General features: G+C 49.1%; 1 protein-coding gene across 6 annotated transcripts in view; it reads right to left on the reverse strand.

The window, feature by feature from the left end:
- The window catches only part of RALGPS1 (Ral GEF with PH domain and SH3 binding motif 1), a 2,625,553-nt gene that overhangs the window by 76,304 nt on the left and 2,529,849 nt on the right, over nt 1-19,400 (reverse strand). For all 6 annotated transcript variants that reach the window (XM_069609374.1, XM_069609372.1, XM_069609376.1 and 3 more), the window contains one exon: nt 6,914-7,005. In XM_069609374.1, the coding sequence (XP_069465475.1) occupies nt 6,914-7,005 (92 nt within the window). The remainder of the gene's footprint in view (nt 1-6,913; nt 7,006-19,400) is intronic.

A 19,400-nucleotide genomic window follows, 5' to 3' on the forward strand; every position in this document is an offset into this window, starting at 1 on the left:
ATTTAATTCTGCATGTCGTCTGCCATCTGTGGCTTATCTTGACCTTTCTGAACAGGATACTCTGTTCTTCTTCTCATTAATTGTATCCACTGTTGGTCTATTTCAGCCGATATGACCTTGGCTTCTTGGCAGAATTTGCCTTTGTCTGAGTTTCTCTCTGTTTTTAATTCTCGATTTGTTTGCAGCGAAGCTCTCCTCTTGAGACCTTTAGCAACCTTTGGTTGATTCTGCTCTTGTGCATAGTGGAAGTATACTTACATAAAGTGCTCCTTTTGAGGTAGAACTGTATAGGTGGCACTTGCCGCAATCTATCTTACTACTAAGCATAAGCAAGCCTCACGATTTCTTGCTCCTTGCGGTTCCTTGCATATGTACACGTTTAAACTAACTGAATATCTTCATCGCGCATATGGCATAATTTCTGACATCTTGACATCCATTATTTCACTTTAGGCTCAGGATGTCATTTATTCATGGTGTTTCATCTCTTTTCATCATTCACAGGTCGTCATATCTTCTATATGTGAGTCAGTCCGGGTTCTTGTGATGTCACCATTTGTTTTCCTTCAGTATCTTTTTAGCTTCTTCAGGGATTGCATTCTGACAATTGTCATTCTGTCTCATGTGTCGATATGGTTTCCTCAATGGGTACCTTACCGTTTAGGTTTTCTGAGATGTCGGTACTTGAACAGGGGCTGTTCTTCTGATAGGTACTGGACAGACCCCAAAAGCGGCTCTCTGCTGGTTTATTTGCTCATCATACGTCACATATTTTGGCGTGAACGTACCTGGTACTTCAAAATGGGTGGTTGGAGTGTGAATCGAGCTTGGCACCTCCTCTACAGCTCTGAAGCCTCTGCTTCGTCCGCCGCGGCATCCCAGCATGGCCTCCATGGAAAGGGAGAAGGGACTATGTGTAGTCCCTTTACCCCTTCCATAGCGTCCATTTTTCTGTTTACTTTTTTATCCATTGAATTCAATGGCCACGATGGAAAATTCCTATTAGTACCCCGGTACAACGCTCCAGGGTACTAAAGGCCATATGACCCTCGGAGGGGGACATTACTGGTCGGGTAATGCCCCTGGGTCTCTGATAAAGCCCTCGCTACGCTCGGCCTTCTAACTATGGCCCTGAGGGCATAACCCGACTGGTAATGCCCTCCCCTACTCTGGTCATATTACCTAAATGTTACTTTGTTGTTTTTCTTTGTGACAATTCCCTCCTGGAGATGCAAACTCCCTCATAGGGGTGTTAAAATATTCTGAAATGTTTTGTTGTTGTTTTTTCCCCATGACTAGTCCCTCCTAGAGATGCAACATTCCTCATACCGGTGAAAAATATGCTGAAATGTTCTATCTTGTTCTTTTTCGCTATGACTATTCCCTCCTAGAGATGCATAATCCCTCCCACTGGTGGTAAAATATGCTGAAATGTTCCCTTGTTGTTTTTGTCTGTGACTATTCCCTCCTAGAAATGAAAAAATCCTGCAGATTGGGGTTAACATATGTTGAAATGATTGCCTTGCTGTTTTTCCCCATGATTATACCCTCACAGCGATGCAAAATCCCTCATACCGGTGGAAAGATATGCTGAAATGTTCCCTTGTTGTTTTTCCCTGCGACTATACCCTCACAGAGATGCAAAATCCCTCGTACTACTGGTAACTGATGCTGAATTAGTAACCAGCTAGGGTCAATGTGCTTGTTACAAGAAAGCTCATCGGCCCTCACCCGGGCCTTACTTTGCGCGGTATCCTGGAGTGCCTGCCATGGAAAGGGAGAAGAGACTGGGTGTAATCCCTTGGCCCCTTCCATGGTGGCCATTTTTTTTGTTCACTTTTTTTCCCATTGGTTTCATTAGCCGCCATGGAAAGGGAGAAGGAACTACGCATAGGCCCTTCTCCCCGATCCCTGGTGGCCAATTTGTTTTGCTTTTTTTTCTCGAGTCGAGAAACGGTCAAAGTGCCGTTTCTCAACTCGAGAAAAATTGGTATTAGTACCCCGGTACGACATGCCGGTGTACTAATGGAACATGACCCTAGCAGGGGGGTATTACTGGTCGGGTAATCCCTCCCCTCCTCGGGTCATATTGCCTAAATGTTCCATTGTATTTTTTCCCTGTGACTATTCCCCCCTGGAGATGCAAACTCCCTCATACCAGTGGAAAGATAGGCTGAAACTTTCCCTTGTTGTTTTTCCTTGTGACTATTCCCTTGCTGTTGCCGCTGCAGTACAATTACGCAGTTTTGAGCCAGCTGAGCCTACTTGCTACTGAAGGTAAGTCTCCACCTTTTTGCATGCGAAGCCTCCATGTATTCCAATGCTGCTGACCCAACAACATCTGCTATTTCTTAGCATCTTCTACTTGCAAGCCGTCGCCACTGCCGAACAGCACCACATCGTTGGAAGACGCCGCTGCCTGGCTTGGCGACAAAAGCGCCTAGACTCACGGTTCAACAGCAAATGGCCTGGCTCAACCCTATTGAGCCCCAAAGGCAAGAACATAAGGCATTTGAAGAGTCCCAGTAACCCTGATCTGCCTCAAAGGCCCGTAGTGACTTCAAAGCCTCCCCCTTGCGATCTTTTGAAAGAGAAAGGCAATAACTGAAATGTTTATGCTGAAGGCCTTGCCTGAGCCCATCTAGCAAACCAGAGTGCCCCTTTATTATAAACTGCTTTCTCTATTTTTTCCCCTATAGGAATGGGCCAGCAGTGTTTTTAATAGTTGTGTGCTTTTTTGTTATTTTAATTAAAGATCCTATCCTACTTTGTTGGACATTCTTTCATTTGGATATCACAATGTTATTGTTATTTGGATTGCTTCTGTACCAGCAGACATCCCTCCTGATGGGTATAGCCTGCTTTCAGCCCAGGCTAGAAGAAGTGTCGAAGGTGGTATACATGCCGTGCGGTGCCCATTTCACCTTTAGGATTGGGGTCCCGGATGGTTTCTTAGTAGTGTGGGGCTGAGTAGGCACATTAGCCACTACTAACCCCACACTCCTGCAGAGTTGTAGACATTTCGCCACAACACCCCAGAGTGTGAGCTAAAACATTGAAAGCAAGTTTTGGTTTCGTATACAGGAGCACTTCACTTTTACATGCCACCTAATACATGCTCTCCTTAAAATAGTTCCAGGGCAACTCATTGTGCAATTAAAATGCATACAAATAAACATAACCTGATTAATTAAATACTGTAAAATAAAACAACATGTAATAGCTATGAAGCATGGGTGTTCAACCTTTGGCTGTACAGACATGTTGTACTACAACTCCCATCAACCCCAGCATGCATAGTGAAAATGAGGGATCATGGAAGTTAGAGTCCAACCAATCTGAAGAGCCAAAGGTTGCAGAGCCCTGCACGACCACGCTTCGTCTACTTAACTCACCATTACACTGAAATGTGTGTGTTGCTTGCCTGCTGTGTGGTCACCAATTCTCATATTAATAGCGTGAATTGGAATCTTGACGCACACACAAAGCTTTGTCAACATTAATTTCTTGTTTTGGCACCAGACATCCTCAAGGGTCTACACACTTTGGCTCTACAGGTGTTTCGGACACCGACTTGCATAACCCCTCAGCATTGACTATCCAGGCTAAGGCTGATGGGAGTTGTAGTCCAAAACGCCTGGAGAACCAAAAGTTGCACACCCGTGCTATATCAACATTTTTCCCCACTGCAACCATGCAGAATCGAACTCAAACTTAATGCATAGGCTTTTTCTTTTCCTCACAAAAAAAGGCATTCATTCTGGGAAGAATATTGGGAGGCCACATTTTGGACAAGGCCGGGCACCAAAAGACTGCTTCGGTGGTGAGGGACGCAGTATAAATACTGGATGACATAACATATCTGGAATCACAGCATAGTTGGACCCACACTACTCGGGATGAGCTAGAAAGAGGACAGGACTCATGAGGTTGGCTAGAAAGAGGACAGGACTCATGACCTGGAGGACTGGACTGGATAAACACTACTCGAGATGGACTAGAAAGGGGACAGGACCCAAGACCTGCATAAACACTACTCGAGGTGGACTAGAAAGAAGACAGGACTCATGACCTGGAGGACTGGACTGGATAAACACTACTCGAGGTGGACTGGAAAGAGGACAGGACCCATGACCTGGAGGACTCGACCGGATAACCACTACTTGAGGTGGACTAGAGAGAGGACAGGACCCATTACCTGGAGAGGACCCATGACCTGGAGGACTGGACTGGATAAACACTACTCGAGGTGGACTAGAAAGAGGACAGGACCCATGACCTGGAGAACTGGACCGGATAACCACTACTCAAGGTGGACTGGAGAGATGACAGGACCCATGAGCTGGAGAACTGGACTGGATAACCACTACTCGAGGTGGACTGGAGAGATGACAGGACACATGACCTGGAGGACTGGACCGGATAAACACTACTCTAGGTGGACTAGAGAGAGGACAGGACCCATTACCTGGAGAGGACCCATGACCTGGAGGACTGGACCGGATAAACACTACTCGAGGTGGACTAGAGAGAGGACAGGACCCATGACCTGGAGGACTGGACTGGATAAACACTACTCGAGATGGACTAGAAAGGGGTCAGGACCCAAGACCTGCATAAACACTACTCGAGGTGGACTAGAAAGAGGACAGGACTCATGACCTGGAGGACTGGACTGGATAAACACTACTCGAGGTGGACTGGAAAGAGGATAGGACCCATGACCTGGAGGGCTCGACCGGATAAACACTACTCGAGATGGACTAGAAAGGGGACAGGACCCAAGACCTGCATAAACACTACTCGAGGTGGACTGGCAAGAGGACAGGACCCATGACCTGGAGGACTCGACCGGAATAACCACTACTTGAGGTGGACTAGAGAGAGGACAGGATCCATTACCTGGAGAGGACCCATGACCTGGAGGACTGGAATGGATAAACACTACTCGAGGTGGACTGGAAAGAGGATAGGACCCATGACCTGGAGGGCTGGACCGGATAAACACTACTCGAGATGGACTAGAAAGGGGACAGGACCCAAGACCTGCATAAACACTACTCGAGGTGGACTAGAAAGAGGACAGGACTCATGACCTGGAGGACTGGACTGGATAAACACTACTCGAGGTGGACTGGAAAGAGGACAGGACCCATGACCTGGAGGACTCGACCGGATAACCACTACTTGAGGTGGACTAGAGAGAGGACAGGACCCATGACCTGGAGAACTGGACCGGATAACCACTACTCAAGGTGAACTGGAGAGATGACAGGACCCATGAGCTGGAGGACTGGACTGGATAACCACTACTCGAGGTGGACTGGAGAGATGACAGGACACATGACCTGGAGGACTGGACCGGATAAACACTACTCTAGGTGGACTAGAGAGAGGACAGGACCCATTACCTGGAGAGGACCCATGACCTGGAGGACTGGACCGGATAAACACTACTCGAGGTGGACTAGAGAGAGGACAGGACCCATGACCTGGGGGACTGGACTGGATAAACACTACTCGAGATGGACTAGAAAGGGGTCAGGACCCAAGACCTGCATAAACACTACTCGAGGTGGACTAGAAAGAGGACAGGACTCATGACCTGGAGGACTGGACTGGATAAACACTACTCGAGGTGGACTGGAAAGAGGACAGGACCCATGACCTGGAGGACTCGACCGGATAACCACTACTTGAGGTGGACTAGAGAGAGGACAGGACCCATTACCTGGAGAGGACCCATGACCTGGAGAACTGGACCGGATAACCACTACTCAAGGTGGACTGGAGAGATGACAGGACCCATGACCTGGAGGAGTGGACCGGATAAAAACTACTCAAGATGGACTAGAAACGGGAAAGGACCCATGGCCTGGAACACGGGACTGGATAAACACTACTCGAGGTGGACTGGAAAGAGGACAGGACCCATGACCTGAAGGACTGGACTGGACTGGATAAACACTACTCGAGGTGGACTAGAAACAGGAAAGGACCCATGGCCTGGAAGACTGTACCGGATAAACACTACTCCAGGTTTACTAGAAAGAGGACAGGACCCATGACCTGGAGGACTGGACCGGATAAACACTACTTGAGGTGGACTAGAAACAGGACAGGACTCATGACCTGGGGGACTGGACCAGATAAAAGCTACTCGAGGTGGACTAGAGAGAGGACAGGACCCATGACCTGGAGGACTGGACCGGATAAACACTACTCAAGGTGGACTAGAGAGAGGACAGAACCTATGACATGGAGGACTGGACCAGATAAACACTACTCAAGGTGGACTAGAGAGAGGACAGAACCCATGACATGGAGGACTGGACCGGATAAACACTACTCAAGGTGGATAGAGAGAGGACAGGACCCATGACCTAGAGGACAGGACCGGATAAACACTACCCAAGGTGGACTAGAAAGAGGGCAAGAAAGAGGACAGGACGTGGAGGACTGGACCGGATAAACACTACTCAAGGTGGACTAGAAACGGGAAAGGACCCATGGCCTGGAACACTGGACCGGATAAACACTACTCCAGGTGTACTAGAAAGTGGACAAGACCCATGACCTGAAGGACTGGACTGGATAAACACTACTCGAGGTGGACTAGAAACAGGAAAGGACCCATGGCCTGGAAGACTGTACCGGATAAACACTGCTCCAGGTGTACTAGAAAGAGGACAGGACCCATGACCTAGAGGACTGGACCGGATAAACACTACTCAAGATGGACTAGAAAGAGGACAGGACCCGTCACCTGGAGGACTGGACTGGATAAACACTAGTCGAGGTGGACTAGAATGAGGACAGGACCCATGACTTGGAGGACAGGACTGCAAAAGACGCAAGGAATTCGCTATCGTGAAAAGCAGGGATGTTGAGGGCCCCCTTCGCCTCCACTCACCTGAGGCCGGTTGCTCTTACACGCATCGTCCAAATGCTTGTGCCACAGAATCGCATGGAACCTCGATCCAGTCTGAAATTTGTAAACATTTCCTGAGAAATTAAGAAGGCAAAAAAAAAGCACAGGGTTAATTTAGGTTTTTGGTTGTCAAGCAGTCCCCACAACTTCGTCATTCTCTGTTTTGCTTTAAGCGAATCGCTTACACAGCAGTTTCGTATAAGCAGAATTAAGAAAACTAAAATGAAAGCAAATCAGACACACATTGAAAGTCTCGTACTGCCATCTTGTGGCCACTTTTCATTTCTACATTACTTTCCTTGTTCTTGTGATTGAATTCAGCTCACGACGCAGGAAGCAGCAATGCATATTATTCCAGGGACATTCTAAGATCATGGCCCTGGGAAGTACACAGGCTGCGCCTGCTACCACCATCAGTCTCCGTCTTTGCCTCAGGGAGCAGGGCGGGCCCATTCAGCTGCTGCTGGGGAACACGCGCTAGGTTCCTGTATATTGCATAGTGGGCCTGGCAGTTAACTCGTTCGCCCTCGGACAGAAAAGTGGATCTGGCACCAATGGAAAAAAGTTCCCCACAGTCGCAAATGGCAAATCGTGCGCCTTGTGACAGACGGTCTGAATAGTACTCAAAGGGAACTTTTTTTTTGTTGTAAACCCTGCCTGAAACTGCATTTTATAGAGTATTTGTTCATTAACAATAGTCAAAACTACAAGTTGTACAGTGAAGTAAATCATCAAACCAGGACGTCATTTCACCAAAATGCCAGGGGTAGCGGATGTGACATCACACGACTCGACCCCTGATGACATCACAGGAAGTGACAGGGCTTTAAGTGGGGTAAGAAATGGAGGGGCGGGGACTCCTTTGGGGCGTGGCTTGCGTGATGGGCGTGGCCTAAAAAGTACACAAACCATAGTAATGTATGCAAGCAAATATATAAATGAATTTAAGCATTTATATATTTGTATACGCAGCTATACAAAATTCCCATTTCAAATTTCAAAACACCAATTCCCAGAACCAATGAATATACCCAGGTCCAAATTTGAAATGCAATTCAAGACATTAGTGCATATGCACATTGATATCATGAGAGCAATCAACACAGAATTGCTAGTATGTTCAATATCACCATTAGGCCATACCCTATTGAGTTGACATCAGTCAGCAGGTTAAGATCCCATATGAAAGAATAGTGAAAATCAGAATTAGAGACTAGATTACATGTGCTATCCAACTTTTACTTAGTAGTCAAATTGTTATTACCTGCTTGTGGTGGCTACGTAGGCCACATTGTTAAATGTGCCTGAAACATATCAAAACATAAAGAAAAGAAAAGAAAAGAAAGAAAATATCAATGTGCATATGCACTAATCTCTTGAATTGCATTTGAAATTTTGGCCGGCATATATTAATTTGTTCTGGGAATTGTTGTTTTGAAATGTGAAATTGGAATTTTGTATTTCGACTTTTGATCCTTACCCTATTATAATTTGAATATTGATAATGGTTATACTGATAAACACTTCATTTGTACTTATCAACATGAACAGTGCCCTAGCCCTGAGGACGGACTTGCTCCGAAATGCATTGGCATACCACACACAGTGGTACCGACTTTATTGGATGCAATATTTTAGCACCACACAGAGGAGGTCCTTGCCTTTTTTGTGAATTATTTGAATGCATCATGAATGATGACACCATTTAATATGGAACTCTACTAAAACTCTACTGCAACTCCATAGGAGAGCTATGCATGAGCTACGCATGAGCAGACCTTGAACTAGATTGACTTCTAGTTCTTTTTTGCTAGTTTTGGTAACCTTGTGCCAAGATCTCAAGGAATGCTCTGCAATTCGCATTGATTACACTCAAGAATATTAGCGACTTAACCACTAAATTATAAGCGGTGCCCACCCTTCATCTTCTTGAAAAGTACACAAACCATAGTAAGGTACACACACAAATATATAGCATTTATATATTTCTGTGCGTACCTTACGGTTTGTGTCAAATCATAATACCACATGCTGGGATGCCTGGCGAGGCATCCAGTCATAATACCACATGCTGGGCTGCCTGCCGCGGCACCCAGTCATAATACCACATGCTGGTCTGCCTGGCGAGGCATCGAGTCATAATACCACATGCTGGGCTGCCTGCCGCGGCATCCAGTCATAATACCACATGCTGGTCTGCCTGGCGAGGCATCGAGTCATAATACCACATGCCTGGCTGCCTGGTGAGGTTACCAGTCCTAGTACCACATGCTGGGCTGCCTGGTGAGGTTACCAGTCCTAATACCACATGCTGGGCTGCCTGGTGAGGTATCCAGTCCTAATACCACATGCCTGGCTGCCTGGTGAGGTTACCAGTCTACCAGTCTTAATACCACATGCCTGGCTGCCTGGTGAGGTTACCAGTCATAATACCGCATGCTGGGCTACCTGGTGAGGTTACCAGTCCTCATACCACATGCTGGGCTGCCTGGTGAGGTTACCAGTCCTCATACCACATGCTGGGCTGCCTGGTGAGGTTACCAGTCCTCATACCACATGCTGGGCTGCCTGGTGAGGTTACCAGTCATAATACCACATGCTGGGCTGCCTGGCACGGCATCCAGTCATAATACCACATGCTGGGCTGCCTGGTGAGGTTACCAGTCCTAATACCACATGCTGGGCTGCCTGGTGAGGTGACCAGTCCTAATACCACATGCTGGGCTACCTGGTGAGGTTACCACTCCTAATACCACATGCTGGGCTGCCTGGTGAGGTGACCAGTCCTAATACCACATGCTGGGCTGCCTGGTGAGGTGACCAGTCCTAATACCACATGCTGGGCTACCTGGTGAGGTTACCAGTCATAATACCACATGCTGGGCTGCCTGGCGCGGCATCCAGTCATAATACCACATGCCTGGCTGCCTGGTGAGGTTACCAGTCATAATACCACATGCTGGGCTGCCTGGTGAGGTTACCAGTCATAATACCACATGCTGGGCTGCCTGGCACGGCATCCAGTCATAATACCACATGCCTGGCTGCCTGGTGAGGTTACCAGTCATAATACCACATGCTGGGCTGCCTGGTGAGGTTACCAGTCATAATACCACATGCTGGGCTGCCTGGTGAGGCATCCAGTCATAATACCACATGCTGGGCGGCCTGCCGCGGCATCCAGTCATAATACCACATGCCTGGCTGCCTGGTGAGGTTAACAGTCATAATACCACATGCCTGGCTGCCTGGTGAGGTTACCACTCCTAATACCACATGCTGGGCTGCATGGTGAGGTAACCAGTCATAATACCACGTGCTGGGCTGCCTGGTGAGGTTACCAGTCATAATACCACATGCTGGCTGCCTGGTGAGGTTACCAGTCATAATACAACATGCCTGGCTGCCTGGCGAGGTTACCAGTCATAATACGACATGCTGGGCTGCCTGGCGCGGCATCCAGTCATAATACCACATGCCTGGCTGCCTGGCGAGGTTACCAGTCATAATACCACATGCTGGGCTGCCTGGTGAGGTTACCAGTCATAATACCACATGCTGGCTGCCTGGTGAGGTTACCAGTCATAATACAACATGCCTGGCTGCCTGGCGAGGTTACCAGTCATAATACCACATGCTGGGCTGTCTGGCGAGGTTACCAGTCCTAATACCGCATGCTGGGCAGCCTGGCGAGGTTACCAGTCCTAATACCGCATGCTGGGCTGCCTGGTGAGGTTACCAGTCATAATACCACATGCCTGGCTGCCTGGTGAGGTTACCAGTCATAATACCACATGCTGGGCTGCCTGGTGAGGTAACCAGTCATAATACCACATGCTGGGCTGCCTGGTGAGGTTACCAGTCATAATACCACATGCCTGGCTGCCTGGTGAGGTTACCAGTCATAATACCACATGCTGTGCTGTCTTGTGAGGTTACCAGTCATAATACCACATGCCTGGCTGCCTGGTGAGGTTACCAGTCATAATACCACATGCTGGGCTGCCTGGTGAGGTTACCAGTCCTAATACCACATGCTGGGCTGCCTGGCGCGGCATCCAGTCATAATACCACATGCCTGGCTGCCTGGTGAGGTTACCAGTCATAATACCACATGCCTGGCTGCCTGGTGAGGTTACCAGTCATAATACCACATGCCTGGCTGCCTGGTGAGGTTACCAGTCATAATACCACATGCTGGGCTGCCTGGTGAGGTTACCAGTCATAATACCACATGCCTGGCTGCCTGGTGAGGTTACCAGTCATAATACCACATGCTGGGCTGCCTGGTGAGGTTACCAGTCCTAATACCACATGCTGGGCTGCCTGGCGCGGCATCCTGTCATAATACCACATGCCTGGCTGTCTGGTGAGGTTACCAGTCATAATACCACATGCCTGGCTGCCTGGTGAGGTTACCAGTCATAATACCACATGCTGGGCTGTCTGGTGAGGTTACCAGTCATAATACCACATGCTGGGCTGCCTGGTGCGGCACCCAGTCATAATACCACATGCCTGGCTGCCTGGTGAGGTTACCAGTCATAATACCACATGCTGGGCTGCCTGGTGAGGTTACCAGTCATAATACCACATGTTGGGCGGCCTGGTGAGGTAACCAGTCCTAATACCACATGCTGGGCTGCCTGGTGAGGTTACCAGTCCTAGTACCACATGCCGGGCTGCCTGGTGAGGTTACCAGTCATAATACCACATGCTGGGCTGCCTGGTGAGGTTACCAGTCATAATACCACATGCTGGGCTGCCTGGTGAGGTTACCAGTCCTAATACCACATGCTGGGCTGCCTGGTGAGGTTACCAGTCATAATACCACATGCCTGGCTGCCTGGTGAGGTTACCAGTCATAATACAACATGCCTGGCTGCCTGGTGAGGTTACCAGTCCTAATACCACATGCCGGGCTGCCTGGTGAGGCTACCAGTCCTAATACCACATGCCGGGCTGCCTGGTGAGGTTACCAGTCATAATACCACCTGCCGGGCTGCCTGGTGAGGTTACCAGTCCTAATACCACATGCCGGGCTGCCTGGTGAGGTTACCAGTCCTAATACCACATGCTGGGCTGCCTGGCGCGGCATCCAGTCATAATACCACATGCCTGGCTGCCTGGTGAGGTTAACAGTCATAATACCACATGCTGGGCTGCCTGGTGAGGTTACCAGTCCTAATACCACATGCTAGGCTGCCTGGCGCGGCATCCAGTCATAATACCACATGCCTGGCTGCCTGGTGAGGTTACCAGTCATAATACCACATGCTGGGCCGCCTGGTGAGGTTACCAGTCATAATACCACATGCTGGGCTGCCTGGTGAGGTTACCAGTCCTAATACCACATGCTGGGCTGCCTGGCGCGGCATCCAGTCATAATACCACATGCTGGGCTGCCTGGTGAGGTTACCAGTCATAATACCACATGCCGGGCTGCCTGGTGAGGTTACCAGTCATAATACCACATGCCTGGCTGCCTGGTGAGGTTACAACTCCTAATACCATATGCTGGGCTGCATGGTGAGGTAACCAGTCATAATACCACATGCTGGGCTGCCTGGTCAGGTTACCAGTCATAATACCACATGCCTGGCTGCCTGGTGAGGTTACCAGTCATAATACCACATGCTGGGCTGCCTGGTGAGGTTACCAGTCCTAATACCACATGCTGGGCTGCCTGGCGCGGCATCCAGTCATAATACCACATGCTGGGCTGCCTGGTGAGGTTACCAGTCCTAATACCACATGCTGGGCTGCCTGGCGCGGCATCCAGTCATAATACCTCATGCAGGGCTGCCTGGCGAGGCATCCAGTCATAATACCACATGCTGGGCTGCCTGGTGAGGTGAGCAGTCCTAATACCACATGCTGGGCTGTCTGGTGAGGTGACACGTCATAATACCACATGCTGGTGGGCTGCATGGTGAGGTGCCTAGTCATAATACCACATGCTGGGCTGCCTGGCGCGGCATCCAGTCATAATACCACATGCCTGGCTGCCTGGTGAGGTTACCAGTCCTAATACCACATGCATGGCTGCCTGGCGAGGTTACCAGTCATAATACAACATGCTGGGCTGCCTGGTGAGGTTACCAGTCATAATACCACATGTTGGGCGGCCTGGTGAGGTAACCAGTCCTAATACCACATGCTGGGCTGCCTGGTGAGGTTACCAGTCCTAATACCACATGCCGGGCTGCCTGGTGAGGTTACCAGTCATAATACCACATGCTGGGCTGCCTGGTGAGGTTACCAGTCATAATACCACATGCTGGGCTGCCTGTCGAGGTTACCAGTCCTAATACCACATGCTGGGCTGCCTGGTGAGGCATCCAGTCATAATACCACATGCCTGGCTGCCTGGTGAGGTTACCAGTCATAATACCACATGCTGGGCTGCCTGGTGAGGTTACCAGTCATAATACCACATGCCTGGCTGCCTGGTGAGGTTACCAGTCATAATACCACATGCTGGGCTGCCTGGTGAGGTAACCAGTCATAATACCACATGCCTGGCTGCCTGGTGAGGTTACCAGTCATAATACCACATGCCTGGCTGCCTGGTAAGGTTACCAGTCGAAAAACCACATGCTGGGCTGCCTGGTGAGGTAACCAGTCATAATACCACATGCCTGGCTGCCTGGTGAGGTTACCACTCCTAATACCACATGCTCGGCTGCATGGTGAGGTTACCAGTCCTAATACCACATGCTGGGCTGCCTGATGAGGTGACCAGTCCTAATACCACATGTTGGGCTGCCTGGTGAGGTAACCAGTCATAATACCTCATGCCTGGCCTTCTAGTGAGGTGACACGTCATAATACCACATGCTGGGCTACCTGGTGAGGTGACCAGTCCTAATACCACATGCTGGGCTACCTGGTGAGGTGACCAGTCCTAATACCACATGCTGGGCTGCCTGGTGAGGTGACCAGTCCTAATACCACATGCTGGGCTGTCTGGTGAGGTGACCAGCTTTAATACCACATTCTGGGCTGCATGGTGAGGTGACCAGCCCTAATACCACAAGCTGGGCTGCCTGGTGAGGTGACCAGTCCTAATACCACATGCTGGGCTGCCTGGTGAGGTGTCCAGCCCTAATACCACATTATGGGCTGCATGGTGAGGTTACCAGCCCTAATACCACATGCCTGGCTGCCTGGTGAGGTAACCAGTCCTAATACCACATGCTGGGCTGCCTGGTGAGGTGACCAGTCCTAATACCACATGCTGGGCTGCATGGTGAGGTAACCAGTCATAATACCACATGCTGGGCTGCCTGGCGCGGCATCCAATCATAATACCACATGCTGGGCTGCCCGGTAAGGTTACCACTCCTAATACCACATGCTGGGCTGCCCGGTGAGGTTACCACTCCTAATACCACATGCTGGGCTACCTGGTGAGGTGACACGTCATAATACCACATGCTGGGCTGCCTGGTGAGGTGACCAGTCCTAATACCACATGCCTGGCTGCCTGGTGAGGTTACCAGTCCTAATACCACATGCTGGGCTGCCTGGTGAGGTAACCAGTCATAATACCACATGCTGGGCTGCCTGGTGAGGTAACCAGTCATAATACCACATGCTGGGCTACCTGGTGAGGTGACACGTCATAATACCACATGCTGGGCTGCCTGGTGAGGTGACTAGTCCTAATACCACATGTTGGGCTGTATGGTGAGGTAACCAGTCATAATACCACATGCTGGGCTGCATGGTGAGGTAACCAGTCATAATACCACATGCTGGGCTGCCTGGCGCGGCATCCAGTCATAATACCACATGCTGGGCTGCCCGGTGAGCTTACCACTTCTAATACCACATGCTGGGCTGCCCGGTGAGGTTACCACTCCTAATACCACATGCTGGGCTACCTGGTGAGGTGACACGTCATAAAACCACATGCTGGGCTACCTGGTGAGGTGACCAGTCCTAATACCACATGCTGGGCTGCCTGGTGAGGTGACCAGTCCTAATACCACATGCTGGGCTGCCTGGTGAGGTGACCAGTCCTAATACCACATGCTGGGCTGCCTGGTGAGGTGTCCAGTCATAATACCACATGCTGGGCTGCCTGGCGAGGTGACCAGTCCTAATACCACATGCCTGGCTGCCTGGTGAGGTTACCAGTCATAATACCACATGCCTGGCTGCCTGGCGAGGTATCCAGTCATAATACCACATGCTGGGCTGTCGGGTGAGGTATCCAGGCATAATACCACATGCTGGGCTGCCTGGTGAGGTTACCAGCCATAATACCACATGCTGGGCTGCCTGGTGAGGTTACCAGTCATAATACCACATGCTGGGCTACCTGGTGAGGTGACCAGTCCTAATACCACATGCTGGGCTGCCTGGTGAGGTGACCAGTCCTAATACCACATGCTGGGCTGCCTGGTGAGGTGACCAATCATAATACCACATGCCTGGCTGCCTGGTGAGGTGACCAGTCATAATACCACATGCTGGGCTGCCTGGTGAGGTTACCAGTCCTAATACCACATGCTGGGCTGCCTGGTGAGGCATCCAGTCATAATACCACATGCTGGGCTGCCTGGTGAGGCATCCAGTCATAATACCACATGCTGGGCTGCCTGGTGAGGCATCCAGTCCTAATACTACATGCTGGGCTGCCTGGTGAGGTGATCAGTCCTAATACCACATGCTGGGCTGCCTGGTGAGGTGACCAGCTTTAATACCACATGCCGGGCTGCCTGGTGAGGTGACCAGTCATAATACCACATGCTGGGCTGACTGGTGAGGTGACCAGTCATAATACCACATGCCTGGCTGCCTGGTGAGGTTACCAGTCATAATACCACATGCTGGGCTGCTTGGCGAGGTTACCAGTCATAATACCACATGCCTGGCTTCCTGGCGAGGTAACCAGTCCTAATACCACATGCCGGGCTGACTGGTGAGGTGACCAGTCCTAATACCACATGCCGGGCTGACTGGTGAGGTGACCAGTCCTAATACCACATGCCGGGCTGACTGGTGAGGTTACCAGTCCTAATACCACATGCCGGGCTGACTGGTGAGGTGACCAGTCCTAATACCACATGCCGGGCTGACTGGTGAGGTGACCAGTCCTAATACCACATGCCGGGCTGACTGGTGAGGTGACCAGTCATAATACCACATGCCGGGCTGCCTGGTGAGGTTACCACTCCTAATACGACATGCTGGGCTGCATGGTGAGGTGACCAGTCCTGATACCACATGCTGGGCTGACTGGTGAGGTGACCAGTCATAATACCACATGCTGGGCTGACTGGTGAGGTGACCAGTCCTAATACCACATGCTGGGCTGCCTGGTGAGGCATCCAGTCATAATACTGCATGCAATTGCGGAGTGCAGTGACAAAGGCTGTTTTCCTGGTGGACCATATCGCTCGACTTCACTTGCGAGATCCTTCTTGGACTACTGGATGTTATGCTGTGCCTGCATTCTTACCCCCAATTCAGCCTATATTGCTGCTATGGACTTAATCTAACACGATCTATCTTCTTTTATAGATATTGCTTTCTTTGCCAAAAAAGAACCACAAACAAGCAAACACAACTAGGCTCCGCCCTTCCTTCCTGCATCCGCTATATAAACTAAAAATTGCGTGCACGCAATTGGGGAGTGCGCTGACGAGTGCTGTTTTGCTGTTTGGCTGGTGGCTGGTCAGTGTCATTACACCTACGCTTTATCTGCATTCCTGACAGCTATTTTGCATTACCATTCTGAAGTGAGTTTTATCAGTTATCTATTCCGCATTACATGCCTGGCTTATACTCACTAAGGATAAAGACAGCTGCGCCTCCCACTCAGGAGATTAGGAAGCTCTTTATTCAGCTAAAACGCACTCCGACGAGAAACCGGAATGCTCCAAGTGTGACTCGAATCGGTGGCTCCTCCTCGCGAACTCGCTTACAGTCTTCGACTTCTGATATTTGAGGCTTTTGCGCCGCCGATTTCACCGTTAAAACTATTTCAAAACCTGTGATTAGCACCTGCTCCCATCTCCATTCCCATTTCAGCAGCTCAGCAATCTGTTGAGCTTCATCGTGTTGACTCGTCACTAATTGACTTATCTAACCCGCAAGACTCCTTAGTAGCTGCCCGCTGTACCTTGTCTGCTGCTAGCCTGACTCAGGGCTCCTGCTCCATCGTGCCAACAAACAGCGCAGCCGCAACCAACAACAAGCCCAAGCGTCTTGAATAATGAAAGCGTAACCCTAGCCCAGGTGCATAACTGTTCCATACCACCTTCCATCTCTGTTCAGCATGAAACCCAATTAAACATCCAGACAATTGTCAATCACGACTCAAACCCCATCCCCACTCCTTGCTCAATCGTTGTGGATTTAACTGACAACGCTTGCGCACTCCCCATTTCTTCACATAGTCACCATTCCCCAGACCCCACCCACCTCCCCCCTATTCTTTGTCCAACCAATTTGTCCAAGTCCCCCATAATGATTGCCAACTCTTCTCACAGCTCGTCTGCCCTTTCAATCTCCTTTGCTAATCCTACTCCTCGGAGACCAACCTTTCCAACATTACATCGGCCAAACTCTCTGCGAACCTCCAGCCCACCTTTTATAGAATTGACACTAAATGCTATGAATACAGCTTTACTATCCCTGAGCAAGTTGTATGAGACCTTAGATGCCAGAATTAATGCTCAAGCCTCCTTGATGTTGGTTATCTTGGGGCTGGACTCACAAGTACCATTACCCACCCCCCCTCGGAGCAGATTTAATGGTGAGATAGTATCTGTATCCACCTTTAGGGCGAAACCGTCAGAAAGAGAAATTATACGTACCAAAGAAATTCCTATTTCTCCTTCAGTCGTAACTACCTCGATCATTATAGTCTCTGACTCTCAAAAGGATGAGCCACCGGCTCCCCAACTTCAGAACAAACCCCCTTTCAATATATTTGATCAAACCAAAAAAAGTGCAAAACCACTTCACCCTCAAACAAGACGAGGAATATGAAATCATCCTTGAACTCAACTCGATCAAGTTCGAGACAATTCCTACAGTCCTTAACCTTGCCTAGCAAACAAACCCTTGTAGCTAAGACTGCCATCACAATGAAATATGCTACGTTAGCAAAAGCCAAACACGTTCTACAGACACAACCAGCAAGGTGCGTACCTGGTCCGACAGTTCCTAACAAACTACAATATGAGCCTCAGGATGATCTACTACAAGTAGTAGAAACTCTGGGACAAAAAGCTCAGAAGCCAATTCAGCACTCTCATTCAGTGATGCCCATTGTAGCATCAAATTCATCTCACAAACCTTTGCTTCCTCAGAATATTGAATTCATGACTCTAGAACAAAGGCACAAGGAAATGGTCAAATCCATTGCCTTATTTGTTAACTTGCCTAAATCACAGAGTAAACATGAAAAGTCATCCTCTGAGCCCGGGTCAGCTTCTGAACCTTGTTGTCTGTCCAATTTAGCCCAGACATCTAAATCACTAGACAAGGTAGGAGGCAGTATGTCAGCCACTAAGACCATAGTAGGACCCCAATTAACAACGATGGGCAACACTAACGTAACTCGATTCCCGAGGTCCTTACAGGAATCAGCTTGCAAACACAATGAAGTCCTACATGCTAATCCATTTTTATCATCATCTGATCCTTCAATGCAGAGGTGGTGCTTTCCCCATCTATGACCTAAATGGAACAAGCATACTAGAAAATCTTTGTTCTTCAGACAGTACGCAAGTAAAGTTCCTATATGACAATGATTTTTCAATTGCAAGACTCTGGATTCGATCAGGTATAGTGCTTAACACTATATGGCAAGCCAGAACCCAGCTATTTCAGCTAGGCTTTACTCTTATCCAAGAGCAATCACTGAATATATCAAATAAGCTTGAATCCTCCAGCGTGAACCAGCCCATGAACAATAATGACATATCCTCTTTGCCTCTAAAGATCACCTGCACTACAGGAGACTTCAAGACTGTTTGATGGGTAGAAACTGCTTCTAAATCTAATTCTCTCTCTCAATTACATTATTTGACCCATAATTGACAATTCAAGACTCACGACTCATTCAGTTGTTAATTTGCTAGTTGGAATACTAGGGGCTTCAAGCGTATTTTATCTTCTGCCTCTAATCCACTAATGGCCATTGACATTGTTGCCTGCCAGGAAATTTTGCTAACCGAGGCCCCAGTCTGGGACAATTACAATGTCACTTTATTGCCAGCCAAGGGCGCAAATAGAGGAAGACCAATGGTTGGCCTTTTGGTTGCGGTTAAAACTACTCTGGGTCTCCAGCTAGAGCCTTGGGCATCCCCAAACATGTTTTCTCAACTAGTGAAAATTAAAACTCCAAATGAAACGATAGCCCTTGTTAATATCTATTGGAATCATTCCAATATTGAAGCAGATATTTGTTTGTAAGATTTGGGCATGTTCTAAACTTGATTACGTA

The sequence above is a fragment of the Ambystoma mexicanum genome, chromosome 8 (assembly GCF_040938575.1).
Source record: "Ambystoma mexicanum isolate Mex_15411 chromosome 8, UKY_AmexF1_1, whole genome shotgun sequence".
Taxonomy (NCBI): domain Eukaryota; kingdom Metazoa; phylum Chordata; class Amphibia; order Caudata; family Ambystomatidae; genus Ambystoma; species Ambystoma mexicanum.